This window comes from Photinus pyralis, unplaced genomic scaffold, assembly GCF_008802855.1.
Source record: "Photinus pyralis isolate 1611_PpyrPB1 unplaced genomic scaffold, Ppyr1.3 Ppyr1.4_LG2, whole genome shotgun sequence".
NCBI lineage: Eukaryota > Metazoa > Arthropoda > Insecta > Coleoptera > Lampyridae > Photinus > Photinus pyralis.
In genome coordinates, this window is record NW_022170403.1 from 31,283,338 (window position 1) to 31,302,658 (window position 19,321).

Here is a 19,321-nt window from a genome sequence, read left to right on the forward strand (position 1 = left end):
CGGGCTCTGACAAACGCTCCGATACTAGCGCACTTCGCGCCGGGACGTCCGACGCGGGTAGCGGCTGATGCAAGTTCCTATGGCTTAGGCGCTACATTAGAGCAGCAACATACAGATGGCACGTGGAGAACAGTCTACTACGCTTCGCGAACGATGTCGGAGACTGAAAAACGCTATGTTCAATTAGAACGTGAGGCTTTAGCTTCCACGTGGGCATGCGAGAAGTTCAGTCAGTTCTTGATAGGTACAGAATTTATATTGCTAACCGATCACAAACCATTGGTTGTTCTTCTTGGAAGTAAGCCTATATCTGATCTGTCCGCTAGAATCCAGCGTTTCAGGATGCGATTATTGCAATTCAAATATACCATACAATATATTCCGGGAAAACAAATGATTACTCCCGATTTGTTGTCTAGGGCACCAATTGCATCATCTGACCCTGAAAAAGACGCATTACTAATCGATGCTGTGGAAGATTTCTATGAGCACATCTGCACTTCAATTCCTATATCGGACACAAACCTACAGAAAATTAGGTCAGCACAGGTTTCGGATCCCCAAACTCTGAGGTTACGACACTACATAGAAAATGAGTGGCCAAGTAATAAACTTCTTCCGCTTGAGGACAGAATTTTCTTCCAATACCGAGGAGATATGTCACTGTTGGACGAAATTGTCTGTTTGGGAACTCGAATATATGTACCGCCAAAATTGCGACCAGATATGCTGAACAGAATACACGAGGGACACCTTGGAATCATAAAATGTCGTGCACGAGCCAAGGAAACAATCTGGTGGCCCGGTATTGCTAAACACATCGATGATAAGGTAACTGGTTGCGAGAAGTGTATCGAACACAGAATAACACCAACAGAGCCGCTTATGGCCTCAGAAGTGCCCGAATACCATAAACCCGTAGTTATAAAGACAAGACTATAGTATTAAGTTGACAATTCTAAATCAGTTGTTTAAGTGAAACCGAACTTGCCTGATAAACTATTCTAAAGACTTTGAACTTTAAGCCATAAAAGGGGGGATGTAATATAAGGTAAACGTGACAACGTTGCACGGGTCTCGTACACCGGAACCGGAAAGACAGTCACGACGACAGAAGTCACGTGGATGTACGCGACAAGAGGTAGGTGCAAATTAATCAGTATATAACAGTAACCACTGTTGCGTCCATCATTGTCTGTTGGTTTAGACTACTGAAAAGTTTGTAGGCATTGTATTAAATTGAGATCCTTTCGAAACTTATTTTTATACATGACGTTGCCTACTTCTAATTTAAATTTTCGATGCAACATGGCGGCTGGGCTTCTATTGTCGCCACTTTCTCTATACCTACTGTTACTGTATACCTAAATAGTGTATTATTTGTGTTAGCTATGAAATGCATAAGGGTAACAATCTGTTGTTTGTGTATACCTAACTGTGATGTAGGTAGGTAATGAATTTATAGTCATAACAGTCACGACCCATTTCGGAAAATATATCAGGATCTAATTCTCATTGAGTGCCCAAGTGCATCGGAAATTAAACTTTGCTACACTTGATAAATAAATATGTAGCTATAATAGGGGAAATGTGCCAATGGATTAATTTTGTCCGGTAGTTTTAAAGGAACTTTTTTTGATCAACTGAATTGAAAGCCGATTGCAAATGATGTAATTAATGTGTGGTAGTCACGAATTTGGTATTAGTATGCTAACAGTAAGTATTAAAGTTCAGGGACTGCTTGATGCTTTTTCTATTGTTGTAACTTTCAATTCTAGGAGTAAAGTCGTTGTGACTGCAATACTTCCTACCAAGTACCAACACCAGCCATAACTGTATCTACTGGGCATTTTTTTTTACTAATTAAGACAAATCTTCATTTACTTAGATATTTAAAATGAACTTGAGTTTTCTTTACCTAAGCGCAACTTTTTTACATTATAGTGTGTAGATGATTGTAGTGTAGTTGCAAGAGACAAGGTGATATTCTTGTTTTGTCAACTCCTGTTTTGGTTCTTGTTAGTTCCCGGCGACACTGCGCAGCGGCGCCACTTGCTACACTCAAATTGTTGATTTACCGCCCGCCAAGATACAGACTTTATTTACAAAAAATATGATTTCACTTTTTGGGGTAATGTCTAGAAAACTGTGGGTTTACTTTTTCCATAAATAGTAGTATATATACAGTGTGTCCCAAATCGGGTGGGATTGCATGGGTAACTTTGTTATTATTAAAGATAGAGAATTGGTTAAATGGGCAATGTTTTGCAGTTTTGGATGCTTATTTAAAATTTCCTTATGGAAATTCAAAATGTCGCATAGGTTCGACGTAAATTCAAAAAAACTAAAATTGGTCATTTCCTTGAATGTCTTATATCATCGAAAGTATAAGAGATATAAAAAAAAGTTTAATATAAAAGTGACTGTCTTTGATACGCATAATTTAGAATTGATGTCAAAAAAAATTCAAGATGGCCACTTTTGAGGAACATTTACCAACTTCCTAAAGTTAAATGGGCGCCATATAGGATTTTTAGATTACTTGATAGATTTTTAAATTCTCTTTTCAACGAGCTATTATAACATAAGATTGAAAATAAGATACCAGTTATATTAACGGTTTTTGTATTTTAATCAAGTAGTCTGTGACGAATAAAAAAAAACAAAACAAAATCTATTCGAGGCAACAAAACAATGAAAATAATTACACCAGATGTTTAAAATACTGGCCATTATTAGTGAAACACACTTCAAGACAGTTTAGTTTAGGCAACGTGTTGCCATTGATGATTATTATTATTATTGTAGTGGTAGCTACTTCCACTTTACTTTTATTTTTTAATTAAGTACTTACTTTTATAATTTAATGTACTGTACATAATTCGTGAATTGTGACCTGAGCAGCCAGTTTGTTGGTAGGTAGCATAAACTAACCCTTCCTTCGGAACATACGTTGTCGAGAAAAATCCTTTAAGGAAGTTTATTGGAGAATTTGTAAATAATGGTGAGCAGTTAAAGATCCATCGAAGATTACCGGTGCAATTACTTCCCATTATGCCATAAAATACATTAATTTAAAAAAATATTACTTGATTTCGGCGTGAAACTACAACATGTAGTTCCTGTGACGAGTAGTGTTCATAATGTCGATTTGAACACTTCACAGTTAGAAAAATAAGATTTATCTGTCCATATACTCGGACTGGTAAAACTGTTAGTTTTGATATTCTTGCGGATAAATCACCTACAAAATGTGACCTGGGACAATGCATCAATGGTAATACATTGTGTAAAATAAAGCGAAGTGTCTTGAAATGTCTTTAACTGGATAATGGCATGACTTTTTTCGAGGGGATAAGTAGTTTGTAGTTATACCACCATTTGTAGGTATGTAAGTTTGGATAATAAGTCAATAAGTGATGTTATAAAAATCAAATTTTTCTAAACCTAATGCTTATATAAAATTTTGGAGGGAGTTGTAATGCCCAAACCCCCCCCCTCTCATGAGTGCGTCCCTGATTTTTTTAAACATCTGATGTAATTATTTTCATTGTTTTGTTGCCTCGAATAGATTTTGTTTTGTTTTTTTTAATTCATCACAGCCTACTTAATTAAAATATAAAAACCGTTGATATAACTGGTATCTTATTTTCAATCTTATGTTATGATGGCTCGTTGAAACGAGAATTAAAAAATCTATCAAGTAATCTAAAAATCCCATATGGCGCCTATTTAACTTTAGGAAGTTGGTAAATGTTCCTCAAAAGTAGCCATCTTGAATTTTTTTTTGACATCAATTCTAAATTAAACGTATCAAAGACAGTAACTTTTATATAAAATTTTTTTTTATATCTCTTATACTTTCGATGATATAAGACGTTCAAGGAAATGACCAATTTTAGTTTTTTTGAATTTACGTCGAACCTATGCGACATTTTGAATTTCCAAAAGGAAATTTTAAATAAGCATCTAAAACTGCAAAACATTGCTCATTTAACCAATTCTCTATCCTTAATAATAAGAAAGTTACCCATGCAATCCCACCCGATCTGGGACACACTGTATATAATAAAGTAAATAAATATATAATAAAGTAAAGTAAAAAATAAAAGGGATTAAAGCAATAATCGGTGCAAAGCATCTAATCTTTAAACAATCGGTATTCAGTTGCTATACACTTTTTAAAAAAAATTGTCCGAACATTTTGCAAATAAAGGTCTAAAGAAGAATAGTAATAATCTAAGCGAAATCGAGAAGGAGAGGAAGCGGAAACGACGGATCCGAAGACAACAGTAATATTCAAAAATTAAAGAAACACAAGAATAACAATAATTATTTAAAAATCTAAAGAAACTAAGGAAAGATCCGAAGCGAAGGAAATGCAAACAATCGGAAGACTGGGAAAAAAATTATTCTTATTTCTTGTTTTAAAGACACTGGATCATGGATGACGGATGGGCTGCATGTAGAATGAATTGTCGCGCTGGGGAAGAGAGAACGGATCAGCCGAGGCTATATATCTCGAACGCCTCGGATGAGCACGAGTTTTTAGTGGTTGTAGGTCTCAAGGATGCGTCCCTGGTAGGCACTATCAGGGGTGTTTCACCACTACTTTGTTGCCATCGCACTGGGCCGCTAAATATGCCAAACAATGTGGGGGATATTGTGGATTGGGGGGGTTGGGGGGGGGGGCTAACTGGGTGTTATCTGACCCGAACGGGTACGGTTTTGAATACAATAATTATACGTTAGGGTTGCACCCCTTAATGTATTTACAGCTCGCATGCGGGGCTCTGGTGGAGAAATGTCATTAATGATCTTAATTTAAAAATATATAAATGGTTGCAAATTCTCTTTTGGGCGCCTTTTTTTATATGGGCGAATTAACTGGGGGAATATTCTGAGCTGAGATCAAATCGTCTTGAATTTTCGTTTTAATTACAAGCGCGCTACCTTTGCCTAATTGCTAAAACCATTCTAAAACACAAAAGGATAAGTGGACGTGGTACTGGTAGGCGTATGTAAAAGCTATATGCGTGTAATCCCGTGAACAAATTTTGTTATTAAAAATGATCTCATTTTTCCGTCATCTTTTTCTTGTTTTGCCACGGATCATTTCGGATAAGGAGGTCGTAGTCCGCGATACCATTGAATAGATTTATTATTCAATGGCGATACTAAAACAAAAACAATGCCTAAACATCGAACTTGACTAGTGTACCTACCATACACAGACAACATTTATATTGTGTATAAAAGTAGATGTGACATCATCACTCTCCTTCCCTGACCATGACAATTTTAAGTATTTTCTACAAGGGAATCCGTTGATCTTGAAACTCGAAGTCGTTACACTTGATCAGGGTCTTTCCGCAAGACCATCTTGTAAATATTTGCATAGAAGAAGCACCGTACGTACAACGTCTGTATAAATTCCATTTTTTTTATTACACCATCTATAAAATGGGTGATGACGTTGCATTACCTACCAAAACAGTCCTAGATCCTGATGGATAAATAAAATCCTCTTTTCATCTGAGAAGCCGAGCATCACAAAGCAACATCGTTAGTTCGACTCAAAAAACCATTTTGCACTTAGGTTCAAAAGTGTGTGCGGTACTCAATTCAAAGGCCGTACGCGGCACGTAGGTACCTAATTTAATAAACGGAAGAATTTTGAACTTTTAACATTAAAATTTAAAAGCTGTACTGTCGAAAACAACTCGAAAGAATTACAGTGGAGCTATAAATAATGTAATTTGTTTTATTTTTATTTAGAATTATTTTCACATCGTGACATCACCGTCAAGACAATTCAAATGTTGCCCTTGTTATTTTATACTAGGTGTATGATTCTTGAAGGGAAGTTGAAATTACTTCTGGCTTCTGGAAATTAATTTGGTAAAAGGATATTTTAAGGCTGCGTCAATAATTAATTAATAATACGTGACGAAGCTACTGTTAAGTAAACCTTGAAGACAAAATGAGCCTGAGCATTGCATTTAAAAGGTTAGTTAAATACAATGGTCTGAGTCAAAGTGTATGTAGGTACAGCATGGTTGGAGCTTATTGATCCTAATAATTTATAAATTGATCCTGGTGGAAAGACGATACTCACAAGTGCAAGGTTTCGAAGCTATAGCAAACACAACATACTATATCTAAGTAAAAACTAAAAAGGATAAGAAATATTAATCTTTGTTGATGCCTGCAAGAGGAGCAAGTTTAGCAAGCCTGTTGACAAAACGCTGAGAACATTCCCTAACCTATGAGCTCAAATGGTCCTCGACGTATGCACTCGATTATCCGTATGATAATACATATCAGCGGCACTCGCTACCGTCTCAAGAACTAACGCCGGCTCCAGGAATTACTACCCCTGAACCATACCACCATGGCATTTAATTGACAGCCTAATACTAAACGACAGCCTTTCGATCGATGAGAAAATAAAACATTCAAGTATAAAATTATTTTTATTCTATAGAGCGACACGGGTAAGGGTAACTATGCCGGTAATTTGGATAGCGGAAACTAGCAGGGGGGGGGGGGGCAAAATATGGTTTTGTGTCTGCGCGAGAAGAAACCGTTCAACAATCTTACTCGCTTTTATAAGAATTCATTTCAGAAAAAAATGGTCTGCAAATAAGGAAGTTATTTACTGAGTATCGACGCAATTTGTTTGTTGATATACGTGATTGCAATTTGCTTTTACAGACTTTCCCTTAAGATTTCATAAAAATTAGCAGATATTCGTCCCTTATACACGTCTCTACACTACAACCAACCAAATGGCGAAAAAATAAAAACAATAGGTAGCTAAGATAAAGACCTGATAGTGACGCAGTCGTAGAAACGGACGGACGAACGGACAAAGTGGCGGCGCATTTTTTTAAATTTTTGTGGAAATACGCTGAAAACGATTTCTACTCTTGAATCCAAAGAATGTTTTATTTTTAATCGTCTTAGTTTCTAGTAAAATTTCCTACAGAAAAATATCTTCATATCACATACGCATTGAATAACGAAAAAATTGTTGGAATCAAATAAAACTTACCAAAACTAATTCCAATACAGTACAAAAAAAATAGAAATTAATATACCTATTTATTTTGTTACGTTACATTTACATGTACTAAAAAGGGCACAAACATGAGTAGGTAATAAAATTCTACTTGGAAAATTTTTCGCACTCTTGAAGCTTCTGGGCCTCGTTCTGAAAACATTGAATTAAAATCGTACGGAAAACGTATAAGTATAGCCTTACCTGGATTAGTTTGTAAATCAGCATTAGACTGTCGATTGGAGTTTTGCAGTTGCCATCATTCAAGTTCGATGGACCATTGGATGTCCGTTTTCCCCATCCCGTTGAAAAATTGAGCTGAGCCGCACATAAATTGATCACCAAAATAATTAAAAGAAACGCCACGAGTTTTTGCATCGTTTTACTGTGTCTGTATTTCTTTTTGTTAGGAACGGCGTACCACTTCTGAGTGGTAGGTAAGAAAAGATTCTCTCTTATATACAAACCTTTTCCCTTAGGAAAACAACCCACTTATCGAATCAAATTAATACTGAAGAAGCCATAGGTATCTAGGCAAACAACGATATTTACTAGAAAGCCCGATTGAAAGATTTTTGATGCGGTTACCAATTAAGGGTTGGGTATTATTAGATTCAACGTTTTTCATTACGAAAAATGAACTTCGTTACTTTTATTTAATTGTTATCGATTAACATCAAAATTTTTTTGTATTTCGATATTAAGTGCAAAATCCCCTTGATAACAAAACCGCATCCGTTTTTATTGAACTTTAGATACATAGAAAGGATGACATGTGATAATTAATTTATTCAGTCATTTCGTGAGTTACAAACGTTGTGTTAGTGTGCGGTGTCTAGGACAAATGATTATTTTATCTTTATATTTTCAATTATGTATTATTTTATTCGATATGTAAGTAACTGTAGAACTGTTCATTTAATCTATTGTGGGGAATCATAGACACATAATATAGACGCCCATATCATACAACAGCATTTAATATAAAACATTAAAAAAGTTTTGGTGAAAGAATTAATATGTTAAAAAATGTAATGGTGGTAGGAACACATTTAATAAGCTAAGGACCCAAAACAGTTCGTTTCGGAGCTACACGCCCCAAACCCTAAATTAGGACCGAAATTGGTTATACTCCTACTCCACCCCTCACTGGGATACGAAAAGATTCTGATTTCGATGGCATTATTTTGGTATTTGAAACAAAATTCAACTGCACTTTTTAGCACTGCGATGAAAAAATAATGAGATTTTATATTATTCTGGTCAGCACTCAGCACTGGAATATTTAAAATCAAATTTGAAATCAATTTTAATTTTTTCACAATGCTCAGCTTTACATGTCCATATAAAAGCAAAGCAAACGCCGAGGCAAACGCATTGAGACGCAGCAACAAGTTTATAATTTTGTTGTTATAAGATGAAGGAATTAACGAACGCGAGAAGATCGTATGTATTAATGACAGCACCCTTTCGATTTTTCAATTAACCAATATTCTGCACCCGATAGAAATATAAAATACCATGCGATTTTAATGTGCGGCAAACGTGTTTGTTTGGCAAGTCACAACGTACTCATATATGGCCATGGTTGAGACGAGACCATGTTATCATTATTTTTATCTACTGGCAGAGCAACCAATAAAATTCAAAATTTAATACAACCTCTTCAGTGTCCGACGGTTGGTAAAATTCTTAACGAATTATGTGATTATTTTTAGGTGTTTTTGTCACTTTCACCCCGCGATTTAAAACTTTGTTTTCTGGCGCCCGTTGTAGTTTTAGTTTCCGAATTTTCGTGCTAATATGTTTGTACAAATAACTCTATTACCATAATCATATCTACTAATTGTATACCTATCTGCTGTTAAGTATAACTGATTCCACAAATATTTAATTTTTAACGAATAAACCATCTACCAATATCTATCAATAACGCTTAGCGGGTTTTGTAACGCAACGCAGGTTGGAACTTATGATGGTACCAATTCGAACTCTATACTATACCATTTACCATTAAGTCCGAAAATACTCTAGCGGTTTCAAAAATGGTTAATTATTTACAATCTGACATATGACTAAATATGCCCATTGTAAGATTAGGTTGAAGATCGTCAAATTAGTTGCAAATTAAATTTTGTCTAATGCGGCTGGGTAATAATTTTTCTCTAATTGGTTACCATAATGTTGAAACATGGTGTATATAATCACAAAGCAGCTCCATCTGTCAAAGGGTGAAGATATTAAACACGTGCACTGCAGAAATTTGAACAGTTAAATAGGTTATAATTTTATGTAAATTTTCTTCGTTAATTTTCAATTTTCCTTAATTTAATTTGCAAATTAGTCTTTATTACTTACCACAAAATTAAATTAGAAAACTGACATAATTATGCTTGTTACAGGGAAGTGTACAATACCATTGGCGACAGATTAGGGCACACGTCTCACATTCCTGGGGATTCGGTCCAAACTCTTTTCAATGACATGCATCTTTATCCGTCCAAATCTCAAGGTACGTTCCGTTTATATTAATTCTTGATATTCGGGCTTTGATGTTGTGAATTTAAGCTTTTTTGGTGTCAGTTTCAGAAATGCTACAATGTGCAAGGCAATGTGGACGACGAAACGGTACAACTTCCTTCTTAACTTTTGGAGAATTTTGTGTGTTTGCGAGAGAAATGCAAAGGCCAAAATCACATAGAAGATCACCTCAGAAGTCTCCAAATGCAAGTAGGTACAATTTGGCGCTTTAACTGCTGTGGCTAAGAGATCATGTTTTAGACTGTGCAAGAAATTGTGAAGTGTTCTTAGGCGGTTCGTGTAATCCAACAACATGGCGAATCGAGACGGCGATACCTGAACTTCAAAAACACGGTATAACGTATTACAATCCGCAAAAATCGATATGGGGACCTGAGTTAGTCGCAGAAGAGCACGACGCGAAACAGTCTGCTTCTGTATTATTGTTTGTGCTCGATAGTCAAACACGTAGCGTAGCTGGCATGATTGAGGTGGCTTATTTAGTTGCATCGGATCGTTGTGTTGTGGTTGTTGCTCATCCTTACCAACTTGGACAGAGCATAATGGGTGAGGAACTGTCTTATAGGTAAATATCATCACTACTTTCAACAATTTTGGGCCATTTTGTATCAATACAGGTTTGTCTTTTTCACTGGGTCAAAATTAAATTACTAAATATCTTTAAAAGCTTACGAGTTTTTCTAATGGCTTGTAAGTTGAAGAAACTCCTGAGCCTTGTGAAGATTTAGGTTTTGTTCAGACACCCCGTTAATTGCGCAATTCTCATTGGGCCAAGGTCACCTGAGTTTTTGAGTCTGTAAATATCACTCGAAGTAAAATAGAATTTTGTGCAGGAATCACATTTCAAAAATGGGGCGTACAGAGTTGAAGATTAATTAGGTAAGGGAGGTAAAGTAAATTATGTAACAGGGAAGGAAATGTTAAAGTACTAAAGGTAAAGCTATTTTACCGATTATTTTCAATTCAGTTTTTACTGTTAGTTTTTGAACCCCCTGTATACAGGGTGGTGACTTGCGTCGCGCATCATAGGGATTTCAATGTAAAATTCATAACATGCCATTATTGGCTCCCCAAATTATTTTAGACCAAAAATGTATTAAGGTTTTTTATAGACAACAATTTTTTACGTCAATCAACCGCGTTAGTTTCCAATTTTTTACATAATGAAGACAGAAAATTGGAAAAATAAAACCGCATCTTTTTCAATAATCTGTGATGCCATGGAATTTTATAATACAAAAACTACGCCAATATCCGTCATGCCATGGAATGTCTGCTATAAAACAAATCAAATTCTATCAAAAAGTATTATATTTAGAACAGCGAATTCAACATAAAGAAAGACCAAATGACTAAAAACGGTTTCCTAATATAACAATTTACAATAAATGTTCGAATAAGTCACCATTAACTGCAAGGCAGTAACCAAGTCAATCATAAAATCCATTTCGAACTACTGCTAATTGATAACTGGACATCTTTTTGTTTTAGAAAATTCCATGGCATCGCAGATTATTGCAAAAGATGCGGGTTTTATTTTTCCAATTTTCCGTCTTTATTATGTAAAAAATTGAAAACTAATACGGTTTATTGACGTAAAGATTTTTTTCTACAAAAAACTTTAATACATTTTTGCTCTAAAATAATTTGGGGAGCCAATAGTTGCATGTTATGAATTTTACATTGAAATCCCTATGATGCGTGACGCAAGTCACCACCCTGTATAATAGTACATAATTGTTGAGTTGAGTAGTTCATCTAGTGATCATGAATTTGAAATGTACACTTTTTCGACTTCTTAGGGCGAGATTGCAAACCGGCTTGCCGATATCTTGTCCCTTTTAAATAGAATATTGTATTTTAGTGATTATTTTAGTTTGGAAGCTCTCCTTTTTTGTTTTATATTCTATTTAATAAACCTCTATTATTATTATTATTAAATACAGCAAAATGCAACGTATACAACGAACCAAAGCAATCATCACGAAAAATTTCGAGCCCTACGTCTACTGACATGAGAGCTATGACGTCACGGTGTGTTTGCGCGCCATCAAAATAAATTCAAACTTCAAATTCATTTTTCCGCTAATGGCGCTGAATTTTATTTTTTTAAGTGGTGTACGTGATTATTACATTCATACACTTTTACTTGATGCACTTTTTAAAAAATGTGATAATACCCAATTACCAGAAAGTTTTTAATAGTCTAATGGGTTTCCAAGGCAGTCTTTCCTTTATCCATTCATTTATCTTTTATATCCATTGGTCCTTTTTGGTTACATAAAATTTGTTGAGACAAACATATGACATTGTCACCGTTTGCGTGTTTGTTAATTAAATTCGTAACAAATGATTGGAAAAATGTAAATTTTTTTTCATTTCTTTAATGTACTTTTTTTTTAAAATATAGTGGTTTCTTGGTGTTTTTGTTACTTTAATGGTAACAAGAGTTTCAATTTGCTACAAGGTGGCCCATCATCTTTTTTGCAACACAAATTACACTATTGTTTTTAAAGATTGACTTCTAGGGAGTATGATGATCTGGTTAGCGGTCAGATGACGCTATTGTCGTTATTACGTAATCAAGGTGTAAAGGTACATTCGAATTTAACATCGGCACTACAAAAGACCACAAGCATATTAAAGTATTCTTATAACTTGGCCGAAGAGCAGGTTACTAGTAAATTAAGGTAAGATGCTTCCTTTAATTGTGACTTTGTTTTTATACAACGTTCAGAATTTTAGGAAATTAAGAGAAGTGTTTGATTCGTACAATGTCGATGCAACGGGGAAGCTACATTTAAATGATGTTTTAGATGCGTATTATCGATTAACTAATAAGACGTTGCAAATTGCCGAATTGTATAGCTATTTAAGCAGTTCTAATATTGAGGCGAGTAAAATGAAAATCTCATTCGAAGAATTCTGTTCTTTGGTGGCAGAGTTTAGTAGCGACGGTTGCAACACGATCACTGATGGTAGAATACTTAATTTGTTATATTGGAGAAGTACACTTTTGAAGACGAGACATTTACTTAGATTGTTTGTTATTCAACCTCTAAATTCTGCTATAGGTACTGAAAATAACATCTTCGCTTTTGTTTCAATATTTGTTTTGCTAATTTATGTTCTTTATATTCAGGATGTTGAATGTGTCTGTATCCATTTCACACTGTTCTTTTTTTATTTTCACTTATTAGCCCTTTTTACCGATAATATTTTTGTGTATTAGGTAGCTCCCAGTACGTCTATAATCTCCTATAACTGTTGAGTATTTGTAATGTATGTTTTCTACAACTGTATCTACTCTTGGCGTAAAAGTGTCAAGATTGGAGTTTGAAGCTAAAAATGGGTTTGCTGTCAAAGAAAAGCCCATTTAATTCTACATTGGGTAGGTGTAACAAAAATAAGCTAAATACCTCCCCTCCCATTGCCTTCATTTTCTTCTTTCATAACCACAGCCATCTGTAAAAAGTTTCTCCTCTTGTATCTCATTTACATATCTAGATCTTGCATGGATCTTAATAGTTTAGCTTTCTTTATTTCATATCACTATTGTCACGAATTGGATGCCATTTTGCAGGATCTATTCAATTCTGTAAAGTGTTACGTCACAGAAGTAGGACCCAAACGGAAAATTGACGTAATTCTGTTGTTTTTCCAAGCACATTTGTATGATTGTATGTATAAAAGTTCCCACGATGATTTAGTGGTGTTGGTTTTCAGAAGTGTCTTTTTTGTTTTGCAATTATTTATTGTACTCGGACGTTAACAAATTGAATCAAGTACACAACTTTCTTTTAGATTGGGCAAGTCAGCCGGTGCAACGTCAATGTTCAACAAACAACAATACTCACTGTGATATGATGACGGATCATAAAACTTGTAATGGATTACAAGACGATCGCGTTCTTAAAGGGTTTGTAAGTGATGTTTATTTGGGAGGCTCGTGTTCGCCGCAGGCTACGTGGCGCGAAACAGTCGCAATTCCTCTTTTAAAAAAACACGGATTAACATATTACAATCCGGCAATAAGAGAAACGAATGCGGACAATGAGAAAGATCCGACAAATGGCACGTACTTCAACAAGGAAATATCCCTCAAGCTTGAGAATTGGAACAAGTCGATAGAGAGTAGCAAAGTAGTATTATTTGTAGTAACGAATGACACCAGGTCATTAACTACAATGATACTTGCCGCCCATTATATGGGTTTGAGTTGGCCTAATTTAATTTTGTGCATACAGTCGTTACCAACTACATGCGACGGACACGAGCAGGTATATAAATTTGAGCCTCTTTTTCTTCTTAGGTAATTTTCAAACTTTGCAGTTAACCACTCAAGCGATTAAAGACTATAACAGAGGTCGCGTTTATTTATCAGATCTTGCGAAGCGTAAACAAATTCCAGTATTCGAAAACATCACTGAAGCTGTACAACGTGCAATTAGTCAATGTCGGGGAAGGTAGAATATTGCCTGTTATTATTATTATTATTATAAATGTTTGTTAATGACCAATTTCATTACCATGCTCTCTTCGTCATTTCTCGCAAACATCACAGTATTTATTTTAAAAATATGCGAAAAATTTTATATATTTGTAATTATTCTTATAATATTTGGACAAATATTTCACCGCTTTAGAACAATAATAGCGACCCCGTACCACTACTTTATATTTGTCATTTATGCTTTGTTACGATTTTATAGAAACCAGTATTAGACCTGTTAAAATTTCAATTTGCTGCACGTGTCTTACTTTTCTCATCACATTTAGGTTATGAAGAATATTCAGTGCGGCATGGATTGCTGCGAGTGGTGGTAGCTATTATTCTCTCCAAGTTCCTTGGTTGTAATAAATACATAAAATGGCAGCTACTTAATTGTAATCTGTAATTATCGTGTACACAATGTATTTAATGATAGTTGTTAAAGATTTCTTTAGATGTAAGTTTGTAACTAAATGATATTATTAGAACATCACCTTTACATTCATTACTATTTACTAAATAACTTTTTTACATATATTGGTAATATTTAATGAATCTAATTTAACAAAGTGCAATGAAATTGTTTCTATACCACCGTAACGGATAAGTGCACACAGTAATTACCATTGGATGTGAAGAAGAGGGTTCACCTCTTTGGTTTGGCTTGTACCTGAATTACAAAGAAGCGGGATATTTATTATTATGTGTTTATAAAAGTACACTTAAGTTAGATATAAAGGAGTCGCTTATATGTAGCAAAACTTTGCAATTTTTTTCATTTAAGTGTATATGAAATATTTCAGACAAAATCGGATATGGTGTAAAATTGAGCCTTAGTAGTTGTACTGTACAAGTTTGTTTTGTTGTATCAGTTAATGTCTGTATTTTATAAACTTGTCTAAAAGAAATGCAAAGTATTTGCATTTAGTAATAGCAATTTGTTAAAACTATTTATTACAATTTTTTATCTAATACAATAAAATCTCAACTGTATAGTTCTCATCACGCAGATTCATCTACACAATTCCATTGTGTAAATATACTATAGCTGTAGATAGCGCATGTTATAAATTGACTATCGTATGTAGATTCAAACAACTGGCGAGTCAACAAGCCATATATCTATAGTACTTGCAATACATACCACCGTATGGTGTTTTACAACAAAACAATAATTCTACTGTAAAGAGACTTGTGAGAGACATGTAATATGAAATGTATTAAGACAAAAGAAAGAGGTGTTCCCAAGCGATCACTCATCTAAGTACTGGTGCTTTCTACATGGTATTGCTGAGAAAATTACTGTTCTAAGGGAAACAATTGCAGAATCTTTCCTTAGATAAAAAGCACACGAAATGGATGCAAATGCAACAGGCATTGTAGTGTAAGTGCAACCCTTCATTTGCTCTGAGGTTGTGATCAAAGTCGGTTGCTAAATTTTAAAATTGCACTACAATCTATAGATTTTAGTAATATTTGAAATTGTGAAGAGCCTTTAAAACTTAGGGGATTTAAAAGTAGCTACTGAGAGTTGATAACAAAACATTTAAAGGTCTAAAAATCCATAATAGCCTATTTATAAGGTTTCAAGAAACCTTGAGGATTATATCTTGACCCTTTTAAATGGATCCTGTGGAAGACCTTTAAAAGTTCTGTGAAAGTCCAAATTTCGCGTGTTTGAGAACCTGTGAGTCTTCAAAACCACTGAAGTACCTATCTTTAATGATCCTGCATTTGACTGTATTTATTAATCTTTGTGAGCCTTCAAAAATCCAAGAGACTTTCAGAACCTTTAAAAACCACTTGATCTTAAAAATGTTTGTGTACCATCACCTCTAGTGCTACATTTACACGCGCGGCAAGCTGCTTGGCGAATCCCCGCGTGCAAAGCAAGCTGTTCACACGCATCTGAGCACAACTCAGAACAAGCTCACAACCAAACATGGCGGACGTAGATGTTATTGCAGCTGTTCCCTTCGGTTTGACATACCTACTTTTATTGGACAAAACAACAACGACGAAGAGCTCAGAGAAGGTGGTGGAAGATAAAAATTTATAGAAATCGCACGCATGTAAACAGGTACACGAGCGCAAACAGATTCACCCTTTGAACTGTGTCGAAAAACCGACACTAGTCCGGATTGGTGACCAGCACAGGCAAAAGCAGACGAGCAACCCATTTACATGCTTTTGCTCATTGAATGTCGCTTTGAACGCAAGCGTGTAAACGTAGCATAAAATGTCATATATATATATATATATATATAGTGTGCGAAGCATCATCTTAAATACGACTAATTAGCAACATATTGGTGCCGATTTGGGTGTTTTTGGCAATTAAAAACGCTCTTAAGGGAAGTTGCTGTCTGATAATACTGTCCAGCTACAGAAACCATGGTAAGTCAACTTGCGACATTTATCGCGAAAGCAACTTGCTAGTCAAAAGGTATACGAGACCTCCGGGGAAATTTTCTCACAAATTCAGATCTATTTTGAATTTTCAAGTCTCGACAGTGCGATCGGAAGCAAGTTATTTTTTCCCAGCTATGTATGCTTGCTTATTCAATGGTTTAACTAAAAAACGGCATAAAGACAATTCGCAGAAAAAGTATAGTATGTAACACGTTACTCAAACTTCTCTAAACAGTCGCTCCGCTTGTGCCTAACATAAAACATAATAGACTATTTCGAACCTTGGAAGATTTAGCACTAGAGTCCAACCATCAAATTGAATAGAAATTTAAAGTAGTTTTATTTGTAAAAATTGCCCATACATATAATTCTACTTGTTACAGCTCATTCAAATGACCCTTATAGTATTGAAATAGTACTACGTTTTATAAATTAAAATACAGTTAAGTATATAGTATATTAGGCATTTCTGCAGAATATAAAATTACGTATTATTCCACATCTTCAATAAACTTCGACTCTTCTTTTTTTAAATTTCCATTCAATTCACTTTTTTTCAAAGTAGACCATCGTTTAATACTCGACAAAGCGGGTAACGGAAAATTTAATTTTTTCGACAGGTAAAAGTAGCACCTCTTATTACTTATTTGACGTATGGTATAACCCATGGCCATATCGTCATTGCTCCAATATATCTTTTTCTTGCCCGACAAGATTTTTATTTGAGACTCTGAGAACACTTTGGACAGAATATTTCTTTGTTCTGCTACGGACAAATTATTTATGCGAGCGGCATCAAGATGACGTGAGATTTTTCTAATTTCTTCATTTACCAATTTCACTTCTTCGCGCCTTCTATTAATTTTTTCTTTTAGTTGATTTATAACCATTTGGTATTCTTCGCAGTTTCTTTTTAGAATTAGGTTTGCATTTTTAATATGTTCCAGTTGAGTTTTATTAGTGACGTGTTTATACTTTTCGTTATCTGCCAAGACTTGACTGGTGCTGCAACCGTCTGCAATTTGATTTGTAGTCAATGTGACAAAGTTGTTGACCGGCAAAGGAACTGTTTGAAGTTCGAATACCATTATATCCTTAATGTCTCCAGAATTTATCCTATCGGTGGAAACTGGATCATCTGCTGTTTTTAGTATAATTGATTGTTGCGTGTTTGGAAGGTAAAGGTTAGGAATGGCATCGAATTTTAAGACTTTCGTATAATTTCCCAAGTAGTCCATTTTATATTCAGTTGAAAAGCATGAGCTATCAAAATGTATTGAACATATTTGAGCTACAATGAAATTATCGAATAAAAAGTTGATTAAGTATAAAAAAAGTTACCATTTGCAATGTCGATTGGTTCAGGTTGCCAGCATGCTGCTAACCATTGCTGGGCAACTAAAGGATGTTTCGGAAAATAGTAATACTGAACCCTGGAATCGGCAGTTGATGTGTTACTTGTACAACCATACACAACACAAGAGTTCATGTTTTAAAATTGCACATTTGTTTAAATTATCCTAATTTAACAAATTATTTTGATGCGGCCCACTTCTGCACACTGCTAAGCGAAGGTAGCGGTACATTCAACATTTTCTTCAAGTAGAGATAAGTTTCTCTGTTGGCCATTTGCCGTAGTGTAAACGCCATAGCCATATCATCGTGACTCCAGTACACCTTTTCCTTATTCAGTAAAACATTGATCTGAGATTCGGAAAAAACTTGAGTTAATAAATTGCCCTGTTCCTTTGTTGTACTATGTTTAGGAAGATCGTAAAGTTTTCGTTTTAAAGCGTCTCGTTTTTTAATTTTTTGTTTATGGCGTTTTTCTAGAGTCGCGTATAATTTTAACAGCGCCTCATTTTCGGTGTCTAACTTGTGCAAGGTTTCTTTTAAAAGGGCGTTTTGATCAACTGTACTTCTAATATCGTTTATATGTGGTGAAACACTTTCTTTTCCAATACTTTGAGACATAATTACTATTTCCTTACTAGACACATCTTGTTATTGACGACGTTAAGCTAAAACGCCTAAATCTCCGTACCGTACAATCTACGCATGCAAAAGAAACGTCAAAGTTGCAATTTGTTTTTAATTAAAATGTAGGTTAGGTTGTTGTTTTCATAACGAGCTATTATAATCAGACACTTTTAATCACAAGTCGCTGATTATAATGAATAAACATATTCGTAATGTACATTTAACCTCGCAGACGGTTACGTTACGTGACGCTAATAAGCGATTCAATGGCGGTACGAACATGAAATTGATAGAAAAAATTTTTCAGCTTCGCCAACTTAAGAATGACAAAATATACGTAAAATAACACCAGATTTCCAGAAAATGAGGTGAACTTTTAATTAACATTGTGGAAAATTTAGGCCCTCTACCGCAAATTTTGGTGGCGCCATTTAAGCTCCTGGTGAAATCTCTATGAACTAAAAAGCAACGGTGGCGCCATTTAAGCCCCTAGTGAAATCTCGATGAACTAAAAAGCGACGATGGCGCCAGTTAGACCCTGGTGAAATCTCGATGAACTAAAAAGCGACGGTGGCGCCATGTAAGACCCTCGTGAAATCTCGATGAACTAAAGAGCGACGGTGGCGCCATTTAAGCTCCTGGGGAATCTCGACGAACTAAAAAGCGTCGGTGGCGCCATTTAAGACCCTGGAAAAAAAAATTGTCTCAGATCAACCCGGAAAAAAATTTTTCTTATAGAATGTGGCCTGTAGAATCCATAATTTCAAACAGTTCCAAAATTTGGCTACTATTTCAAAAGTTACAGCACTTTGAATTTTTTTATTGAAGTCTGA

At 35.0% G+C, this 19,321-nt stretch overlaps 2 protein-coding genes across 20 annotated transcripts in view; one reads left to right on the forward strand and one right to left on the reverse strand.

Annotated features, from left to right (window-relative positions):
* LOC116163689 overlaps positions 1 to 14,439 on the forward strand; it is a 39,187-nt gene extending 24,748 nt beyond the window's left edge. For 10 of the 19 annotated variants that reach the window (XM_031477770.1, XM_031477773.1, XM_031477769.1 and 7 more), the window contains 7 exons: positions 9,466 to 9,575; positions 9,632 to 9,793; positions 9,845 to 10,169; positions 12,121 to 12,294; positions 12,350 to 12,678; positions 13,409 to 13,884; positions 13,937 to 14,439. In XM_031477770.1, the coding sequence (XP_031333630.1) occupies positions 9,466 to 9,575; positions 9,632 to 9,793; positions 9,845 to 10,169; positions 12,121 to 12,294; positions 12,350 to 12,678; positions 13,409 to 13,884; positions 13,937 to 14,074 (1,714 nt within the window). In that variant the 3' untranslated portion in view covers positions 14,075 to 14,439. Of the gene's footprint in view, positions 1 to 7,887; positions 7,958 to 9,317; positions 9,343 to 9,465; positions 9,576 to 9,631; positions 9,794 to 9,844; positions 10,170 to 12,120; positions 12,295 to 12,349; positions 12,679 to 13,408; positions 13,885 to 13,936 lie in introns of those variants that run through there. The other 9 variants (XM_031477775.1, XM_031477767.1, XM_031477763.1 and 6 more) reach the window with 6 other exon arrangements.
* A 2,390-nt stretch (positions 14,440 to 16,829) lies between these two features.
* LOC116163694 (THAP domain-containing protein 1-like) lies at positions 16,830 to 18,027 on the reverse strand. Its single transcript, XM_031477784.1, has 2 exons — positions 17,850 to 18,027; positions 16,830 to 17,799 (listed from the first exon to the last, which is right to left on the reverse strand). Exons 1-2 carry the CDS (start codon positions 17,995 to 17,997, stop codon positions 17,000 to 17,002), a joined length of 948 nt encoding a protein of 315 aa, XP_031333644.1. The 5' UTR covers positions 17,998 to 18,027; the 3' UTR covers positions 16,830 to 16,999.
* Positions 18,028 to 19,321: the final 1,294 nt, after the last annotated feature.

Coding starts and splice junctions, on each gene's coding strand:
- LOC116163694 (XM_031477784.1), bottom strand. CDS start 17,997: ATGAACTCTTGTGTTGTGTATGGTTGTACAAGTAACACATCAACTGCC. Junction 17,800..17,849: donor ACCAATCGACATTGCAAATG/GTAACTTTTTTT, acceptor ATTTCATTGTAG/CTCAAATATGTTCAATACAT.